The sequence below is a fragment of the Amblyomma mixtum genome, chromosome 1 (genome assembly GCF_055824585.1).
Source record: "Amblyomma mixtum isolate Tamu chromosome 1, ASM5582458v1, whole genome shotgun sequence".
Classification (NCBI taxonomy): domain Eukaryota; kingdom Metazoa; phylum Arthropoda; class Arachnida; order Ixodida; family Ixodidae; genus Amblyomma; species Amblyomma mixtum.
In genome coordinates this window covers 308,557,335-308,575,742 of record NC_143012.1, presented here as the reverse complement: position 1 = coordinate 308,575,742, position 18,408 = coordinate 308,557,335, and the positions used below count along the sequence as shown (strand labels likewise).

General features: G+C 50.0%; 1 protein-coding gene across 1 annotated transcript; it reads left to right on the top strand.

Annotated features, from left to right (window-relative positions):
- The first annotated feature begins 234 nt into the window (after nt 1–234).
- On the top strand, nt 235–2,938 carry LOC149372367 (fatty acyl-CoA hydrolase precursor, medium chain-like). Its single transcript, XM_089566832.1, has 2 exons — nt 235–1,764; nt 1,882–2,938. The coding sequence occupies exons 1-2, from the start codon at nt 305–307 to the stop codon at nt 2,318–2,320; spliced, it is 1,899 nt and encodes a 632-aa protein (XP_089422958.1). The 5' UTR covers nt 235–304; the 3' UTR covers nt 2,321–2,938.
- Nucleotides 2,939–18,408: the final 15,470 nt, after the last annotated feature.

The window sequence follows — 18,408 nt, the reverse complement described above, 5'->3', positions numbered from 1 at the left end:
TGGCGCCATTTTCGCCTTCCTTTCGCTTTCCAGGTTGGGACGGTAGCCACTTCCCCCTCCCCCCGGCGCCGCGGAGGGGAAGGGAAGTTCGTTCCAAGTACCGAATGGGGTCACTGGCATTCTTCTCTCCACCCAACGCGTTATCGCGCGAGCGCGTTCATTGAGGCGGCGCCCTCGCCGTCGGGGGTCTCCCCCCTCTCCTAGCGAGCCGCCTATAAATGCGCCGCCGGGACGCTGCGACTCCAGATCAGCTCTGGCTTCTGCCTTACGCTCTGCTAGCTAGCTTCTCCTGCGGAGAGAAAACATGCGATTCGCTCTGGCGCTCGTTGCCCTGGTGGGCACGCTGTCGGCTCACAGGCCGACCTCCGTTCAGACGTCTTCGGGGCTCCTCGTGGGCTTCCGGACCAAGGCAGGACACCATCACGTCAATCAGTACCTGGGCGTTCCCTACGCTCAGCCCCCCGTCGGCCCACTGCGATTTGCGCCTCCCAGACCTCTGGAAGCCGCCGACCAGGAATTGGATGCCAGCCGTCACGGGCCGTCGTGCTACCAGCCGGCACACCTCAAGGAGCTCATGAGCAACTTCTTGGACGACAACAGCGCATCCGAGATGAGTGAAGACTGCCTGAGCCTCAACGTGTACGTACCCGAAGTCCAAGACTCCGGCCGCCTGCCCGTCATTGTTTGGATCCCCGGTGAGGGCTTCGACTACGCCATGGCTGGGCAGTTCGACGGCAGCAACCTGGCCGCCTACTCCAAAGCCATCGTGGTCACGGTCAACTACCGGGTTTCTTCCTTCGGCTTCCTTACCACCCAGACCCCCGATGCCCCCGGAAACGTCGGCCTCTTGGATCAGCGCATGGCTCTCAAATGGGTGAAGCGAAACATCGCTCATTTCGGCGGCAACCCTGACAAGGTAACCATCATGGGTCGCTTCACGGGATCTATGAGCATTAGCATCCATCTAGCCACTCCCATCAAGGAGAAGCTCTTCGAGAGGGCAGTCATGCAAGGCGGCATCGCGGTCGGCGACTATGTGTTCGACTCCAACCCGCTCAATGCAACGAGGAAGCTTGCGAGCGCTCTTGGCTGTGAGACAGATTCCAACGAAGAGATGGCCGCATGCCTGAGAAACATTCCGGCCCCGGAGCTGCTGCAGGCTACAAGTCGCATCGGCCAGTTCTTCAGGCCTGTGTTCGACGGTGAGCTGGTCGTCGAGGAGCCGCTTGAAGCCGTCAAGAAGGGTCGTCACCACGCAGTTGATGTCATCGTCGGCACCAACCAAAACGAGGGATCTCTGTGCTTCCTCACTCTGCAGTACCTCAAGTCGAATTTCTTCGAGCGCCTCATCCAGAACAGGCTCACAAACGAGGACTTCGCTGACATGATGCAGTTCCACCTCCGCGACTTCAACGTGAGGGACAACGACGTGCTGTCCAAGCTCGTGCAGCACGAGTACCACTACCAGCACATCAAGGAAGGGCTGCGCGCTCAGTACGTTCAGTTTTGCGGCGACATGTACATCGCCTCCCACGCCGAGCAGATGGCCCGCCTCCTGACACACCACAAGAAGGGCTCCGTCTACGCCTACCAGTTCGCTCACCGGCCTTCCTTCTCCAAGCAGCCAGAGTTCATCGGCGCGGGCCATGGAGACGACGTCCTCTTCGCTCTGGGTCTCGTTCTCAAGCAGCGTGACCTGCCCAAGTCGGAGGCGCTCCTCAGCATCAAGATGGCTGCTTCCCTCGGCAACTTTGCTCAAGACAGGTGTGTACGAATTCCATGCTCCGTACAGCTAAGCAGTTGAGCGGTCGTTTACATGTTTTACGCCTAGATCGATGAATGTTCAACGCTAATTATGTTTCGCCCATTTTTCTTCCACAGTGATCCGAGCGTTGTGGGCAGTCACGGCTTGAGCCTGGAGTGGCCCGAGTACACAGAGGAGGGCCAGCTGGTCATGCGCTTCACTACTGGCCGCTGCACTCCCCGCCGCAGCGTCCTGAACCGGGCCGTTGCCTTCTGGTACGACATCGTGCCTCTGGTGAAGATGGGCAAGACATCCAACATGATCGAACTGGCCGACGCCGAGTCGCTGTCCATGACCTCTTCCCGGGTCTACGTCCTGGAGAGCAACGAACCCCGCCCCCTGAGCCTCCAAGCATTCGCCTCCGGCTCCTCGTCCACCCAGCCCACGGAGCAGAACGCAACGTACGTTGTTGTCGCCTTGGCGATCAGCAACGTTGTGTTTATAGTTGTGTTAGCTGTTTGCATCGTCAAGCTATGCAACCCCCAACCCAGGTACGAGACCCTGGAGAGGCTGTGAAGACTTCGCTCACTGCCACAGAGACTCATTGTGAGATTTTGTACATAGCGCATCGAATCATTTTCACAATCCGTGGAAGCTCATGCACATTAGCATTCTTGACACTTCCATGTGCCATTGCGAAAAAAAGGTGTAATATTTATACGCGCGCGCGCGTCAACTGAGCATGAGCATTGTACAAATACCTGCCGATCAAATTCATCATCCATTTTCTCCAGAAATGAACAAACTGTCATGCGATGCATTTCACTAGTTTTTAGTCCTGTATATAATCATCAGACTGGAACTTGTTAACAGACTGCTGTTCACTGCAGCTTGCCTTTTATGCCATAGACTTGTTCTGTCTAGTCAATGTTCCTTGGTCCATCACTCCACCTTGAAAGATCTGTTCTCTCCAAACATTGTTCTGTACCATTCGCGTCAAGAACAAACGGAACACGCTCCCGCATCTAATTGTGTGTTGACCCTTTACTGTGGCTCTGAAGCGCCCACTCAATATGCAGTGCGCCGTCTGTATTGTACCAAGTCGAGCTACCGTGTTCCGTTTAGTTCTGACCCCACTTGTATATATGTCTTCTATCACCGTATTGCGATTAAAAACGCATTTACCAACTGAAATTTTGGACTTGCTCTTCTGTCTGCACTTGCTCTCTAGCACTCATGGACATTGAGGAGCTGACAGCATTTGCAGCATGCACTGTCAACTACGTCACTTTCGACCTGTCGCAGCATGCCTGCATCAACTTGATGGGGTATTCGGGAAGAATCTTCGCAATTAATAACACACGATCTTGAGCACATGAAAGCCCAGCTGGCTTTAAGGAGCAGGAATAGAAGCGAACAAGTTAGTTATGCAAGGCAGTGCCTTGCACGTGACAGCACGAGAAAAAAAAAAGGCCTAATGTGGCCGGCAGCGCTCGCCATAGTGCTATACATGCAGGTACACTCACTCCTCTTGTACAACTTATCACAGAGCTCGCTCCGTCGCCTTTTAACGGCCCGTTTTACAAAGACAAACGACCCCAGAACACGCATTTCTGCTCCCCCACCCCTCTTTTTTTTTCTATTAGGGCGCCATAAAATCAAAATAAAGCGCAGGAAAGAGACGGCGCTGCCAAGCGGCCGTTTTCAGTGAAAAAGGAAAGTCCCAAAACCGGTCCGCGGCGCCCATTGCGGCCGTAAATAGTGGAGCGCTCGTTGCTCAGTTTCTATTCCTTCTGCGAAGCCGTATAAAAACGACGAGTGTCATACGTAACCCACTGTCCTTGTGGCAAACGGCGAGCGGCGGTCGTTAAGGCGGATACGTGCGCGCGCGCGGAGTTTAGCGAACCCATGCCAGGTCGCTCCTGCGATGGCTTTCCCTGCTCCGACTTCCTCGGTGGGAACTCCGCTACCGGCGCACTCGCTTCTTGACGGCAGCCGGCCTTGAGACCCCCCCCTCTTTCTCCCTACACACACATATACGTCAGGTTCTTTTCTAGGAAACTGCCGCATGCGCATATTTGCAAGGGGTTATACAGTTTAATACAGCGTTTATATTAGAGAAGGAATAGGCGAGGATTGCCTTGAAGGCCAGTGACCGCCAGTAGCAGCAGTTCACAGAGTACAAAGAAGACAGCACACACCACAGAGGCTGAGGTTGTGGCAAACTACAGGTGGGATTAGCCTTGCGGGTTCTGCCGGCAACTGCTCCACCGCAGCGACACTTACATGTTAAATAAGATCCACTATTCAGGTGCATGCTACCTGAGACCTGGTTGATCTAGACACAGCCACCTATAATAGTCAATACTCAACTCCTGCTGTCACCATCCGGTTCTGAGGTCTGGATCTATGGACACACCACAAGCGCTGACACGCAGCTGAAAGTGTATTTAGGAGAAATAAATCGAAAGAAACGGAAAACTGTTCTGCGCGCAAACGCAGGTTTCACGATTCAGAGAACGAACCATCTACCCTCCCCATTCGCTACATCTCATTTGTCGCGGATTTTCTTACACACGACAAGCGCGAAGTCTCAACCTTGTATAGCCTTTACAAACCACCCGTACCCAATAGCCACGGCCACCCTTCTGTCAGGTGGCCGCCCTCCTCCCCGATTACGCCTCCTCTTCATGAGGTTGAGATGGGCCGCTCCGACTACCGCATTTTCAAAATCTGCGGGCGGGCCTACATTTTGAGCAGCCATCATGCCTCCCCTGATCTGCAGCCCTAACCCGCCCAATTAACACGACGGACTGGACGGGTACATTTCGCCCTCTCCTATTCACAGCGGCTCATGCGGCAGTCATTTTTTTTTCTGTCACCCTCTTAGCACCGCCGTACGGTAAACACGGTAGCTATAGATATATACGGTAACTGCTACCGTACGGCAAATGTGGCTAGGCAAGCGTGGAAATGGCTACCGCGCTAGCGTATTTTACCGTACGGCTAACCGGCTGCGCTAAAACTGTCTCGCACACATCACCTTTTCAGCACCATTGTGTAGGGTGATTGGATATGCGGAGGCACGGGCATCGAGGAAGCCTACCTTTGTGTTACCTTTATGGAATACGTCGCGCCATCTACCGATACGGCCATCAAGTCACCGCTGTACGTCGAGCAGCGGGAAACTTTTCGTAATATTTTAATCCCCACCCCAACGAAGCCCCGACAGCAGCGGGAAAAAGGAGGAAACCGTCTTTATAGTAAAGAGCGTGAGTTGTGATATCCACAGTATGTCTGACTCTTGCAGAGCAGCCAACATGAACAATAACGCGGAACGGACTTGTGCCTCTAATAAAGCATTTCGGTGACCAATTCAGCCGTCCAATAGCGAGTTTTCGAAATTCATTACAATTAGTTTAAAGGTTACATCACTGCAGTTGTGCATGCTTCGAGGATGTGCCTAGTGGCAGCGACTGTACTGGCTGGCCATATCCACTACGCAGCGTAATGCACTTCTCATCGGACTGCTGCCATGCACATTCAGAAACAGATGCAGAAGCATTCGGAAACATTCTGAGTTGCCGAAGCCAAAGCCGGGAAGCTCTAGTCGGATACAACTCGAAGAGCGAAACAGCAGATACTCCTCAAAGCAAACCTTCCAGCCAATGGCGTCAACGATTTCATGATGCTGCGGTTAATCTGAATAAGCCATATCTAATGCCGTTTCATCGGCTTCCCGCTGCAATGTTACGCTAGCAGGCATAGGGGATTAACCACGACGTCATGAGAGTCGGTCGCTGGAGGGTGTCTTTTGAGGGGCATCTGCAGCTTGGTTCTTGAGTAGTATCCGTCTATAGTACGATGGTGTGCTACATGATATGCGCTCTACCTTTCTTGAAGCTATGACCAATAAAGCGGTAGGGTCGTAGCTAAACCGACTGGACGTGCAAAAGCATGTGTTTAATGCAGTTGGCTCATGGTTTGGCTCACCCGGGTCGTCGACACGTCTGGCGACGATATCAGACTCGGGTTTAAGCTCTGATCGAGGTTAAGCTGATCTGATCTGTTCGCGCCGCAGATCGAAGTTGATGAAGAAGGCGATGTGCAATGCACAGCGCGAGAGTGTGTTGCAGTTTAATAACACGAGGCGTGATCGGCAGCCGCGATAGCGCAATGCCCTCGTGCAGTGGCCATCAAAGATGATATGTTCGCGCCGCCGCGAGTTTGAAACACAAGTCGTGGCAGTACTTATTTCATTTCTGCATCACCTGTTGCTATGCTGGGTTTTGCCAAGGTCACCTTCAAAATCAATATTCACACAAACTTGGCGAGACGGTTAGACCTCGTGAAGTAGTGTTTTCGCATTAAAAAGCGGTCCTCAGAATTCAGCAGACATCATTTCACTGATGGGCACTAGCACGCATGCACTAACTACAACACGTAGTGCGCCGGAATACGAATGTATAGAGCTGTTCTTTTAGGGCTCCCGTAAGCATTTGAGGAGCAAATGTTCAGACCTCACCAAAAAGCGTTGTACAGAGAAACCTGGAGCTGTATCCTATATAAGCTGGCCTCTTTACGTTGTCCATTTCGCATCCATTTGGTCCTCTGTCATTGGTCACTCAGATTTACCCGCGCCTTTAAAGCGTCTGGGGGAAGCGACCCAGCTATTGGGTGGTTGGTGACCGGACTTTAACACTGGCTGCCAATGACTGCGATATGTCAACTTCAGCAGTTCTGTAGTGAAACACAACACAAACATGCTTTTACGCTTCAAGAATACTTCTGCGCCTGCACCATATATATTTTTCTTTTTTTTTTTTTTCTCACGGGCTGGGCATGAATGGAGCGCACTGGATGAGGCTAACTTTACAGGATACGTTCAAAAAGACCCCTGGGAGTCCTCGTACCACACCTGGCTTAGTGGTGAAGCAGGAAGGAGGGGGGGGGGGGGGGGGGGGGCGGGGACGCTTTTGGATTCTACCAAGTAACAACGAAGGGGTGAACCTACCTCTTGTCGGCGCCTTGCAGTCGGCAGGATAAGGGAAAAGGAAGCGTCTGGGAAGATAATTGTGTGCGTGGGGTCGCCTTTGCGACTCAAATCAGCGAAGCGGCGACGTTTAGCGGAGTTTTTCCAGTGCACACGTCCTGACTGACAGCACAAGAAAGGTCGTTTACTTGCAGTATAGCGCCACGGGAACGGATTGGCTTCATCCACTCACCGCTGCCGGCATCCAGCAAAGGAAAAGAAGGGACGCTTTGTGGCATTTTCGGGAAGACGATTCGCAACGCACACGCACCGACTGCCATCTCTCTCGTTCGTCTTCCCGGTCTGAGAGAGCAGGTAGTCGCGGGCAGCAAATGTCCATCGTCGAAGAAAGTGCAAGCGGGGCCCCATTGACATGAATGGCGGTAAAGGGGCGCCGATGTCGCCTTTCCGCGGCTCGTTTCCTTCCGGCGAAGGTTCAGCTGTTGTGCCGACCTGCTATATTTGCTCGTCGGCGAATTAAGTCAGCACCTATCCTTATTGCCGTGAAGAGAAGAAACAGTACATCGCCGCCACCTCAGCATTGGCAGTAGTCAGCGCCATGCTGTCGCATATTTGTCGACTTATCCACACTGACAAAAAACAAACGCCGCCTCAAATTCATCAGTCGAAAAGCCCCAGCTGCGTCACGGTATTCACAGCTTACAAGTGCTCTGTCACTCCCCTTCGTACTTCGAGCGCTTTGTTTCCTGCGTGTACGTCATGAGCTACAAGCAGCTAGCAATGGATTCACAAAGTGCTGGATGGGACAAGTTTGGGCACCGTAGTTGACTGTGCAACGACCTCCCCCGTGGGACACGTAAGGTGCAGGTGGTGCAGTGCATTCTTCACGTTCGCATGTTCAGGAAAGTCACATCCTGCCGATTGGTGAGACCATCTGACCCAGTGTTTAGCCGCAGAATCAACCCCTTGCTCAAAGTTTGAGCAGGCGCAGTTTTTTGGAAAAGCAAGGCAGCCACGCATCCAAAACTTGATGTTCTTGCCAATAAATTATTTTCCATTTCGTACAACAGTTCCAACAGCGAACAAAACTTCAGCGCTGCCATATTCATCATGAGTGAGCGCCGCACTTGCCTCAATTAAGCCGTTATCAGCGGACAACTTGTTTTTGCATATTATCTGGTAACAATAATCTTGTGTATAAAGTGATTTCTATGTATTAACAAATTTGTCATTTGGAACGTGACAGTTCTATACTTAGTTCGTTTAAGTAAAATGGTTTTCCTGCAATTATTTTATTCTGTTATACCACCGCTTCAACTGCGCTTTTAGGAGGTCGGGCTGCGCTCGGGCCGGGCTTTAACCCAGGGCCTAGGGCCTAGCCTGCCGTCGGTAGCGCAGAGCCCGGACCGGGTGCGGGCTCCGAACCGTGGTCCGTGCACAGTTCTATATAGTGCCGACATCTCATGTATTCCCTGCATGACAACCCGCGCTGGAACTTCTTTTTCTTTAATGAGCCAAATGAGATGAGCCAAATGAGCCAAATGAGAGGTGCTGTATTCTTCCTTGCTCAGGGCGTCTTGATATATGCTTGAACAAGGAGGGTAGCAGCCTCTGTTCACTGAGCAACGTTCCACCGAGATGCCTTTTAAACAAACTTTGAGGTCACTGAATCTTGCGACTTGTGACTTCACAACTGTCAGCTAAACAAGCACTGTCTCCGGTATTGAAGGCGCGGCTGGACCATGTGAAGGAAGTAAAAGGATCAAGAATGAAAAGAATTGTTATTAAATAGGCACAGTCTTTGTCAAAAGTAACCAGGCTGCATTGTTTGCTTCTAGCTTGTACAATGCAGCCCTTACAGCTTCCCTGAAGCGGAAACGGTCGTTTAAGGTAAGGACTGGGGGTCTTCTTATACCTTCCAACACGTTTTGATCTTTAGGAAAGCCACAAGGGCTCCACTATACAAGCTAGAAGCAAACCATGCAGCCTGGTTACTTTTGACAAAGACTGTGCCTGTAGTGGAAACTTGATCAGCGGAGCGAGGCTTCCCTTTCTCCATGCTTGTTCAAGTTCCAAGTTCAAGTTCGCGTTTGGACAACAGTCGTGATCTCCTCTACTCACGTACGGTATATATCCGACCTTTCAACCGCGGCGCTTTGAACTTCGCCTTGCATCTAAAACCATGCAGCGAGTGCGAACCTAGCATTGAGCTACTTCCGGTGAAAGCTTGGCGCGCGTGTCTCGCGCCGACTGGATGCTGCGGGATGCCAACAGCGAACGCTGCGGCTTCATCCGCCATTTGCCGCCACCGTCGCTGCGGGTACGTGTCTGTCGGCGGCGATGAGCGCGCGGATTCTGTCAGCGCATTTGGGTATTCCATATTTATAGAAAGGCATCGGGGGAGCCGCCAGTGTGCCCCCTTTGAATACCTGACTGGCGTTGCGCAAGCAGTTGACTTTGGCCCGACCTTGGGCTACTTTTACTCCTTTTTTTTTTTCCGCTCGCTCCTCCGATGCCAGAAGAAGAGAGCGTCGCCGAAGTCGGCCTCGATGCGCGCGCGCGAATGCGGCCTTGCTCGCGCGGGAGAGGCGACATCTGCGGCGAGGGCTCAGAGGCGATTTGAGCGGGCTTTCCCGCGACGTCAATCATGGGATGAGGAGTGCGCACGCCGAGCCATTGTCCGCTAAGTTTCAAACGAAGTAAGGAAATCTGGAGCTGTTGTCCACTCGAGCCGTCGATAAGGCAGATCTTCCGGCATGGGAATGTTGTGAATTATATATGCGTGGATATTATTGCAGTGCGTTTTGGAGGTTTCTTGTGGCTTCAGTTAAGTATTTTGGGCTTGATAAGATATGAGAGAATAGTGACGATGATGACGATGAATGAATTTTATATTTGACGTCTCACAAACATACACAAGAACATAGGCCTGCCAAAGCCAACAGGGAGGCTTGGTCGACTGGGACCAGAGACATTCGGTGGCGAAAAAAAATGGCAATAGATGTGTAATTAGATTAGAGAATTGACACATTGATTAATGCCGTGAACAAACCGAATTAGAGTGCATTACGATGAAACGCGAAAGTGCCTGTTACCGAAACAGATACTCTTATGCGATAGCATTAGAAGGGTGACGACGAAGGCGAAAACTGTCCGGCGGCGCCGGCGTCTCTGTGAAGCCTTCCCCTGCTTTCTAGGTGATCTTAAGGGAATACGCCACCTGCCAACCGTTCCCCTCTTCCCCTCCCACTCTCTACTTGCATAGGAGAGGGGAGAGACGCCACACACAGAATGACTCGGCAAAAACGAAAGTGACCCAGACAATTGCAGGTGTACGTGCAAAATATACAGCCTCTCGAAGAACTGTGTATGCAAAAATGAGCCTGGGAGCTGTTACTTCTCGGTTTTGCTTGAGAAGAGCAACCTGGTCTCACAAGCGCCATCAGCGGCTGTGTTTGAAACAGAAACCTGCCAGTACAGTGGCACATCGCTTAACCACAGCGCCACTTTGTATACGTAGTGGTATGAGACCTGGCAGCGATTTAACGATGTGACACATTTTGTGTACTTGCGTAGTCGGAATACAAAAAAAATCACAACTGCTGTAGATTGGGAAGTGAAAAAACAATGGACTCAAAATTGGAATAGATTCCGAACTGAAACAGACTGGCGAGTGAAAGAAGAATGCTATTGCACTTCACCTGCATCAATCCAATTGATCACTCTAAATATTTTTCAGCTTTCGTATTGTGGTCCAAAAAAATATCATGAAGTCGTTTAGTACTTTGGCTGAGGCTGACAAAACTTTATTGCACATAAGCGTAGGTGATTAAAGCAAGTTAGCTAGCGTGCCGCAGGCCGTGGAGACCTTTGACGACGCCGGCCCATTCGACGGGCTTGGACTGAATGTCCGGGTCATCGCTGGACCTTAGTTTATCCCATGCTTCTTTGGAGGGATCAGGCAAGAGTTCTGGGGAAGGCTTACGGACTTGGCACGCCCAGATCATGTGATCGAAGTTATTTTGCTCGCCGCAAAAACGGCAGGAGGGATTTATATACTTATTTATGAATTTAGATATGTAGTTTGGGTTGGGGAGGAAACCGTTTGCAGTTTTCTCCAGATGGCCTGTTGTTGTTTGGTCAGTGTTTTATGGGGTGGTGGGAGTGTTCTTAATGCTTTTTAATGTGCAGTGAGTTCGTGGCATGATATGAGTGGCTCACCGAAAGGTTCCGGTTCCGGACTTTGCGCCACCGCTCGGCCGGCTAATTCTCGAGCGTGTTGGTGAGCAGCCTCATTTACCGGATTCCTCGCGTGAGCTGGGGTCCATATGAGTTCACTATCTCTCAAGAGACGAGAGACTCTTATCTCTGTGAGTATTTGCGCGAGTCGCTTCGAGTCGCTTACTATGGTATATAGTAGCGTCTTTACAGGCGATGGCCGCAGCGATGGGGAGCACAGGCACATCTGCTAGTCCTACCTTGTCTCGCTGAACAATATAGGCACATCAAAAAGGAAGATCTCTCGTAAAGTTCAGGGAGCAGCATAATGTATCTTAATCTTATAGTATCAAGCGTGGCGCAGAATGACTGCCTTGGAAAATATCCCTTTGAAAAATGGCAGATCCGGAGATGGGAACAGGCTTCACTGTTGGCTGAGGAGGAATTATACGCGACAGATTTAAGCAAGCTCTTTAGGATAGAGTGAATGTGTCATTGTGAATGTTTAGTACATGCATAATGGAAACAGATTTTATTTCCTATAATGTTAATAATACTTTATTTTCTGTTTGAAACGTACGCAACTGCTAAACTAATAGACGGCTTATGCGTTGCCGCTTGTATGAGGAACTTGGCAGAGACCTAAATGAAGGAACGCCGGGTATACAATATCTAATCAATCCGAAATTTTTAGATTTTTGATGCAGTAGGAAAACACAATGCCCTATTTTCCATATCATATAGTCAGCGGACTGTACACATTTAAAAACTTAAGCTTTTTGTGGTACGAACTATCAGTTTGTGCGGACATGATTTAATTGTTTAAGATCGCCTGTCAAAGTAATGTCAAGATAAGATAATGCTTGTGCGGACATGATTTAATTGTTTAAGATCGCCTGTCAAAGTAATGTCAAGATAAGATAATGCTTCTGACGCTTTTATAATTTATTTAGCATGAATATTCTCACCGAGTCTATGGCGTCGAGATTCGCCTGCGCCCGTTCCTGCGCTTTCTTGTGTAGCTGCACCTGCCAGCCCCGAGAAGGCACAAGTAAAGCCCTTTCTAGTGGAATGAAATATGACTGAGGCAGCAGCACCTTCGCTGCTTTGTTGGAGGTGCCCTATATACATAACGGCTCTAACTCTGCTGTAGCAGGTAGATATACCCTTGGAGGTACCTGCATGTATACCCGCAACGCGATACATGCCGGCACCCAGTCGCTGGTGGGTTACAACGCAACCGCTTACGTGGTAGCGCATAAACCAGTGTGCGCTAATGTGCAGCTAGAAAACTAGTGTGCGCTAGTGCGTGCGTGCGTGCATGCGTGTAGTAAACTAGTGTGCGCTAGTGCGTGCGTGCGTGCGTGCGTGCGTGCGTGTAGTAAACTAGTGTGCGCTAGTGCGTGCGTGCGCGCGCGCGCGCGCGCGTATGTGTGTGAGTGTGTGTGTGCGCGTGTGCGTGTGCGTGCGTGTGTGTGTGTGCACACACACACACACACACACTTGGTGCAAGAACCAATACAGGCCATTGGCTGAAAACGAACTCTTGAGTGTGCTGTGTGATGTCAGAGCACGTTAAAGATACCCAGACGGTCGAAATTATTCCGGAGCCCTCCACTACGACACCTCTTTTTTTCCTTTCATCTTTCACTCCCTCGTTTATTCCTTTTCCCTAACGGTGTGGTTCGGGTGTCCACAAAGATGCGAGAGAGAGATAGCCCTGTCAAGCGCCCAGGTTAAGTGCACTTACGGGGAGTGCGCTTCGGCATCCCGAGTGACACTTTGGGCTACGCGGTGCTAAACGGGAAAACAAAGTGCACTCGTAGTAAAAAAATAAATGGACTCAGAAAATGAGCGGAATTTCTGAAGAGGTCGAAAGAAATGAAAGAGGACTCATAATAATTGATCGCTTAACGTGATAGCGCAAATAAAACGAGGTTCAACAGTTTTTAACTATGAAAAAAAAAGGAATAGAAGAAAAGCCATGACCAGCCAAAACTAGCCAGAATTGCGGCTACAAACAAGATGGCGGCGGGCAGCGATGCTGCATCTTCATCACGTTTCCTTGTTTTGTTGCTTCGCTTGCAGCTATAACAAACGATTTTTTTTTCTGAAAACAGTGTTATAGCATGCAAATTAAAGTTGTAAGTACTTTTTATGCACTATACGTATTTTGGCTTTGAAGTCGCTGCTGGCGAGGGTACGCACTCAACCCTCAAAGTGTGGTCGGTGAACGCACTCCCAGCGGAGTGCACTCTTCCGCGAGTGACACTCCACTTGCGTCGTTTAGATGTGGCAAAGTGTACTTACAGCGAGTGACACTCTCCGTAAGTGCACTTAACTTGCCCGATTGACAGGGGTATTACTGCGCCATTTCCTTTCTCCAGAAACCAATTCTCAAAAACCAATTTTAGCTCGCGCCCAAAGCAGCCACTTTCAGCGGCAAAGCTGGCTTCCCCCGTTAGTTCCCTTTCAATTCAGAGTGTCCTTGAAGCATCTTCCGGCGCGGGAGGGCGACGAGGAGGGAGCACCTTGACTTACATTCTCGGTCAGTGGGCAATCGGGGCTCGCCAAAGGACGCCCAGATAGACGAGTGGCGGCCCCGTCACATCTGCGCGCGTCCTTGCGCCTCGAGTCGAGTGTCAGCGGATGCCGCGCTCCCCGGGGGACGCACGCGACAGACCGCATCCTCGTGGCTGCTGCCGCGTCTGCATCGCATTTCACTTGATCGCGTGGGACACGGCTTCCGCCAAGAAAAGATGACAGTGAAAGGAGCCCTCCGTGCAGCCTGGCCCAATATCGAAGGGATAGCACTGTCCGAGCGCAGGGGACAGCATTTCTCTTTCAATAGTGTAACGTGTCTTGTTTTTCAGAGTAATAATATGAACAACCAAACACCTTTATTCGGAACCCTGAAAGATTCAGTACAAAACGAGATGCTGAGCCCAAGACAAAGAGAAAGATATATAACTACTTCATAGCGTCGACAAGCGCGGCTCGAAATTATGCATGAAGCGTAATTTTTGGTAGATTTTAAAGCGTTTTAGCACAGGTCATTACCTTACGCCGCTACCGCGGCGTGAACAGCGCATGTGCGCATGGTCCCGAGGGACCAGGTGCAGACATATATGGGTCCGCGTGGTCATCTGCGCATATGCTGTTGGAGGCTTGGGCTCTAGTGCATGGCATACGGTAGCGGTATACGATCACGCTCTGCCGCTTCATATCAGTCAGCACTGCAAAAAAAAAGAAAAAAGAAAATGAAAGAAAAGCAGAAGTTGTAGGCTGTAGCAAGGCTGACAGCTGAGTGAATTGGTATGCGAATTCATGAAAAAACTTGCAAACACGAAGATGACAGATGTCTTTTGCTGTAGCTTACTCATAGCGCTTGTGTCTAGCTAGCGCTTTTGTATGTTCTCCCCTTTCGTTTGCGTTTCGCCATTCTTCGTCTGTTGGTGGTGGTGGTAGTGGTTTATTTAAAAATAAAAAAGTGAAGAAAAAGAGTGTTGCCGGCCGCGGCAATTACTATCTGATATCTTAAGCCCCCGAGCTGCAGCCAGCGGAAATGAAAGGGAAAGGGAGAGGATAGTGAGGAGAAGTATAGAGGGGAGAGACAGCAAGAAAGGACAGGGGAGAGCTTTGTACACTATATACAAAATACAAAAGTGATCAAGTTCGCGCCGCTCGCGCGCTAATGTCCAAGCATTGTCCGAAAATAAGTACGCGCGAGCGGCCACTGCGCACAATCACTTACAAAAGAAGTAAACTCTATGTACATATCCGCGCGCACGTAGCCTCCTGTCTCGGACTAATCGCGCGTGCGGCACACTGCACTAGCGGCTAGGGTGGGGCGCCCGGCCGTGTATACCGTCCGAGGTATACGCGGCCGGGCGCTGTTCATCGGGCTCTGTTACAGCGCCTGTGTACGTCCTTCCTTGTTTCCTGTGTCCCGTCCTTTGCGCTGCTCCACCACGATGCAACAGTACCAACTAGCCCAGCAACTTGCTCTTCTGAACTTCATATCTTGTTCATCGGGCTCTGTTACAGCGCCTGTGTACGTCCTTCCTTGTTTCTTGTGTCCCGTCCTTTGCGCTGCTCCACCACGATGCAACAGTACCAACTAGCCCAGCAACTTGCTCTTCTGAACTTCATATCTTGTTCATCGGGCTCTGTTACAGCGCCTGTGTACGTCCTTCCTTGTTTCTTGTGTCCCGTCCTTTGCGCTGCTCCACCACGATGCAACAGTACCAACTAGCCCAGCAACTTGCTCTTCTGAACTTCATATCTTGTTCATCGGGCTCTGTTACAGCGCCTGTGTACGTCCTTCCTTGTTTCTTGTGTCCCGTCCTTTGCGCTGCTCCACCACGATGCAACAGTACCAACTAGCCCAGCAACTTGCTCTTCTGAACTTCATATCTTGTTCATCGGGCTCTGTTACAGCGCCTGTGTACGTCCTTCCTTGTTTCTTGTGTCCCGTCCTTTGCGCTGCTCCACCACGATGCAACAGTACCAACTAGCCCAGCAACTTGCTCTTCTGAACTTCATATCTTGTTCATCGGGCTCTGTTACAGCGCCTGTGTACGTCCTTCCTTGTTTCTTGTGTCCCGTCCTTTGCGCTGCTCCACCACGATGCAACAGTACCAACTAGCCCAGCAACTTGCTCTTCTGAACTTCATATCTTGTTCATCGGGCTCTGTTACAGCGTCTGTGTACGTCCTTCCTTGTTTCTTGTGTCCCGTCCTTTGCGCTGCTCCACCACGATGCAACAGTACCAACTAGCCCAGCAACTTGCTCTTCTGAACTTCATATCTTGTTCATCGGGCTCTGTTACAGCGCCTGTGTACGTCCTTCCTTGTTTCTTGTGTCCCGTCCTTTGCGCTGCTCCACCACGATGCAACAGTACCAACTAGCCCAGCAACTTGCTCTTCTGAACTTCATATCTTGTTCATCGGGCTCTGTTACAGCGCCTGTGTACGTCCTTCCTTGTTTCTTGTGTCCCGTCCTTTGCGCTGCTCCACCACGATGCAACAGTACCAACTAGCCCAGCAACTTGCTCTTCTGAACTTCATATCTTGTTCATCGGGCTGTTACAGCGCCTGTGTACGTCCTTCCTTGTTTCTTGTGTCCCGTCCTTTGCGCTGCTCCACCACGATGCAACAGTACCAATAACTAGCCCAGCAACTTGCTCCGTATATTGCTGTAGTGGTATCTTGCGATGTATGTAAAAACTGCGTTCATAAACTATTTCCCGTTGACAAATGCACTTGTCCAGAATTTCATGCGATAAAATTCATAAAATGTTTTCATTGGCTGCAGGAATGTAACGTCATCAGAACGGATGCTTTCCATTGGCGAGAGAGAAGTGATATCACCAACTACATGTTTCGAATTTATTTTGTGCCTGTTGCCACCCCTAGACACCTGTAGTCACCTGTGTAGGGGTCAGCAAACAGCGATGAAAGAAGGACTCAAAACTCGACGTAAAGGCATCAACAGCTATATGATGCTATTACATTCACAACATATAATGTAATTAGGTGTCCCTGTGAATTTTCCTTTCCTGTGAGATAAAGGATTAAGGTGAATCGTTTGGTCATGATGACAAAACATTCGTACTGAAAAGCGCTGATTAAATTACCGAAATATTTTATCTAACCACCAGCTACCTCTTAGTCCGAACGTTCGTATGCGTGCTATGACCTCTTCGATAGCCTGCCAGATTATAGCAGCGACTCGTACATTTTGAGTATATGCTGCACATTTCGTGGTGTAAAATTTACTCTGAAAGGCTGGATATCAAATACTGCGGTAAAGAGAACCAGTATTAGTGAACGCGAAGAAGATGAAGGCTGTCCCATGTGATATGTAGAAGATGAATTCCGTCCTTGAAAATGAGATCACCGTGCTTTTCCCATTGAATATTTCTCACTATCATGTCAGAAGCATTCCCTTCACCCTGACCCGCCTTTTATTTATGAAATCCGCACGCGGCGATTAGGATCCTGCTAATATGAACCGCAAAGGTTATATTCTGAGAACAAAGGCTCAACACCGGAGTCAGCGACTGCGCTCGCATATATCTATTTTCTATGCGTACTCGAACCGTCGCCTGCGAGGTGAACGACCGAAGGCAACACTTCAAACGCAGACAAAGCGGGTTCACAGCAAGTAGAGTCACTGACCACAAGTAGAGTTACTGTATATGCTGTATATATGCTCCCTGCGGGAGCGTATACAGGAACTCTAACCACAAGTGGTGGCAAGAGCCCCCAAGCGACAACCACTGGCATCGAAAGCACGCGGCGAGTGTACCGGCTGCTGCCACCGGCTTCTGGTTGACTCTGGACTTCATTCCCCGCTAGTTCAGGGAGACAGCCACAGTGGCGACGGTGGCGGCTTCCCACTCACTGAGGTACAAGAACAACAAACGGTGCCGGAAAGGCAGAGTCGACAACCTTAGCAACCCCCCCCCCCCCCCCCCCCCCCCCCCCCTTGAAGAAGAAGGAAAGCCGACGTCCCGTCGCGTCGTGTCAAGCCGGTCAAGCACGCCACAAATGGACTAAGCAGCCTAGCTGACACGCTTTGAACGCGTTCGTCGCCAGTCGAACCCTTCGAAAAAAAAAAGCAATTGACTCGCCACGTGTGGAAAAACGCTTTCCCTCCAAGCGAAGACTAAAAAAAGAAAGAAAAAGATGAATAGACCTCTGAACGAGTGCTGCGGGGCACCGTCTTCTTCACAATGGCTCTCTTAGGGCCTGGAAGGCGAACCCTGCCAAATAATGCACTGCCCTGAACTTCAAGCGAAAAGATCGCAGAGATATGGTGGTAGTGGTTTATTTAAAAATAAAAAAGTGAAGCAAAAGAGTGTTGCCGTCCGCGGCAATTGCTATCTAATATCTTAAGCACCCGAGCTGCAGCCGGCGGAAATGAAAGGGAAAGGGAGAGCGACACTATTTACAAAATACAAAAGTGGCCCGGATTCCTTTTATTTGCCAAGCATGCCATCTGATTCGTTCGCAATGAGTTTCGTTTCAAAGTTGAGAGTTCGTTTGGGGTCAGTGCACAATAGTGTGCGCACGCCGTAGAATGTCGGGGCGTCGGAGCCACGTGATACAAGATGTTCAACAATGAGGTATATTCAATAGAACACTTAATCATTGAACCTAACGCCTCGATGTTTCGTTATCTCATACTCAGATGCATTGGTACTTAAATATTTTTCTATCGTTACTTCTCTTCCTTTTTGCTTCTTATTCTTTTCTGGGCTCAAAAACGTGCTGCGTTACATTCTTCAGTTGTTGTAATGCTCTATTATTTTGTCGCCTGCCAAGAATTTGAATTATAATGTCACTCTCACCTGTTTGGGCACTTACAGTCTCGGATGTTTAAATTATAATACCATGTTATAACTAGCCTGTTGACTGATGCTTTTTCTAGTTCTTAGTGTTTTAAA

Bases quoted from the DNA above. Each gene is read 5' to 3' on its own strand.
- LOC149372367 (XM_089566832.1), top strand. From the start codon at position 305: ATGCGATTCGCTCTGGCGCTCGTTGCCCTGGTGGGCACGCTGTCGGCT. The intron at 1,765-1,881 runs GTGTGTACGAAT...TTTCTTCCACAG, and splicing joins GGCAACTTTGCTCAAGACAG to TGATCCGAGCGTTGTGGGCA.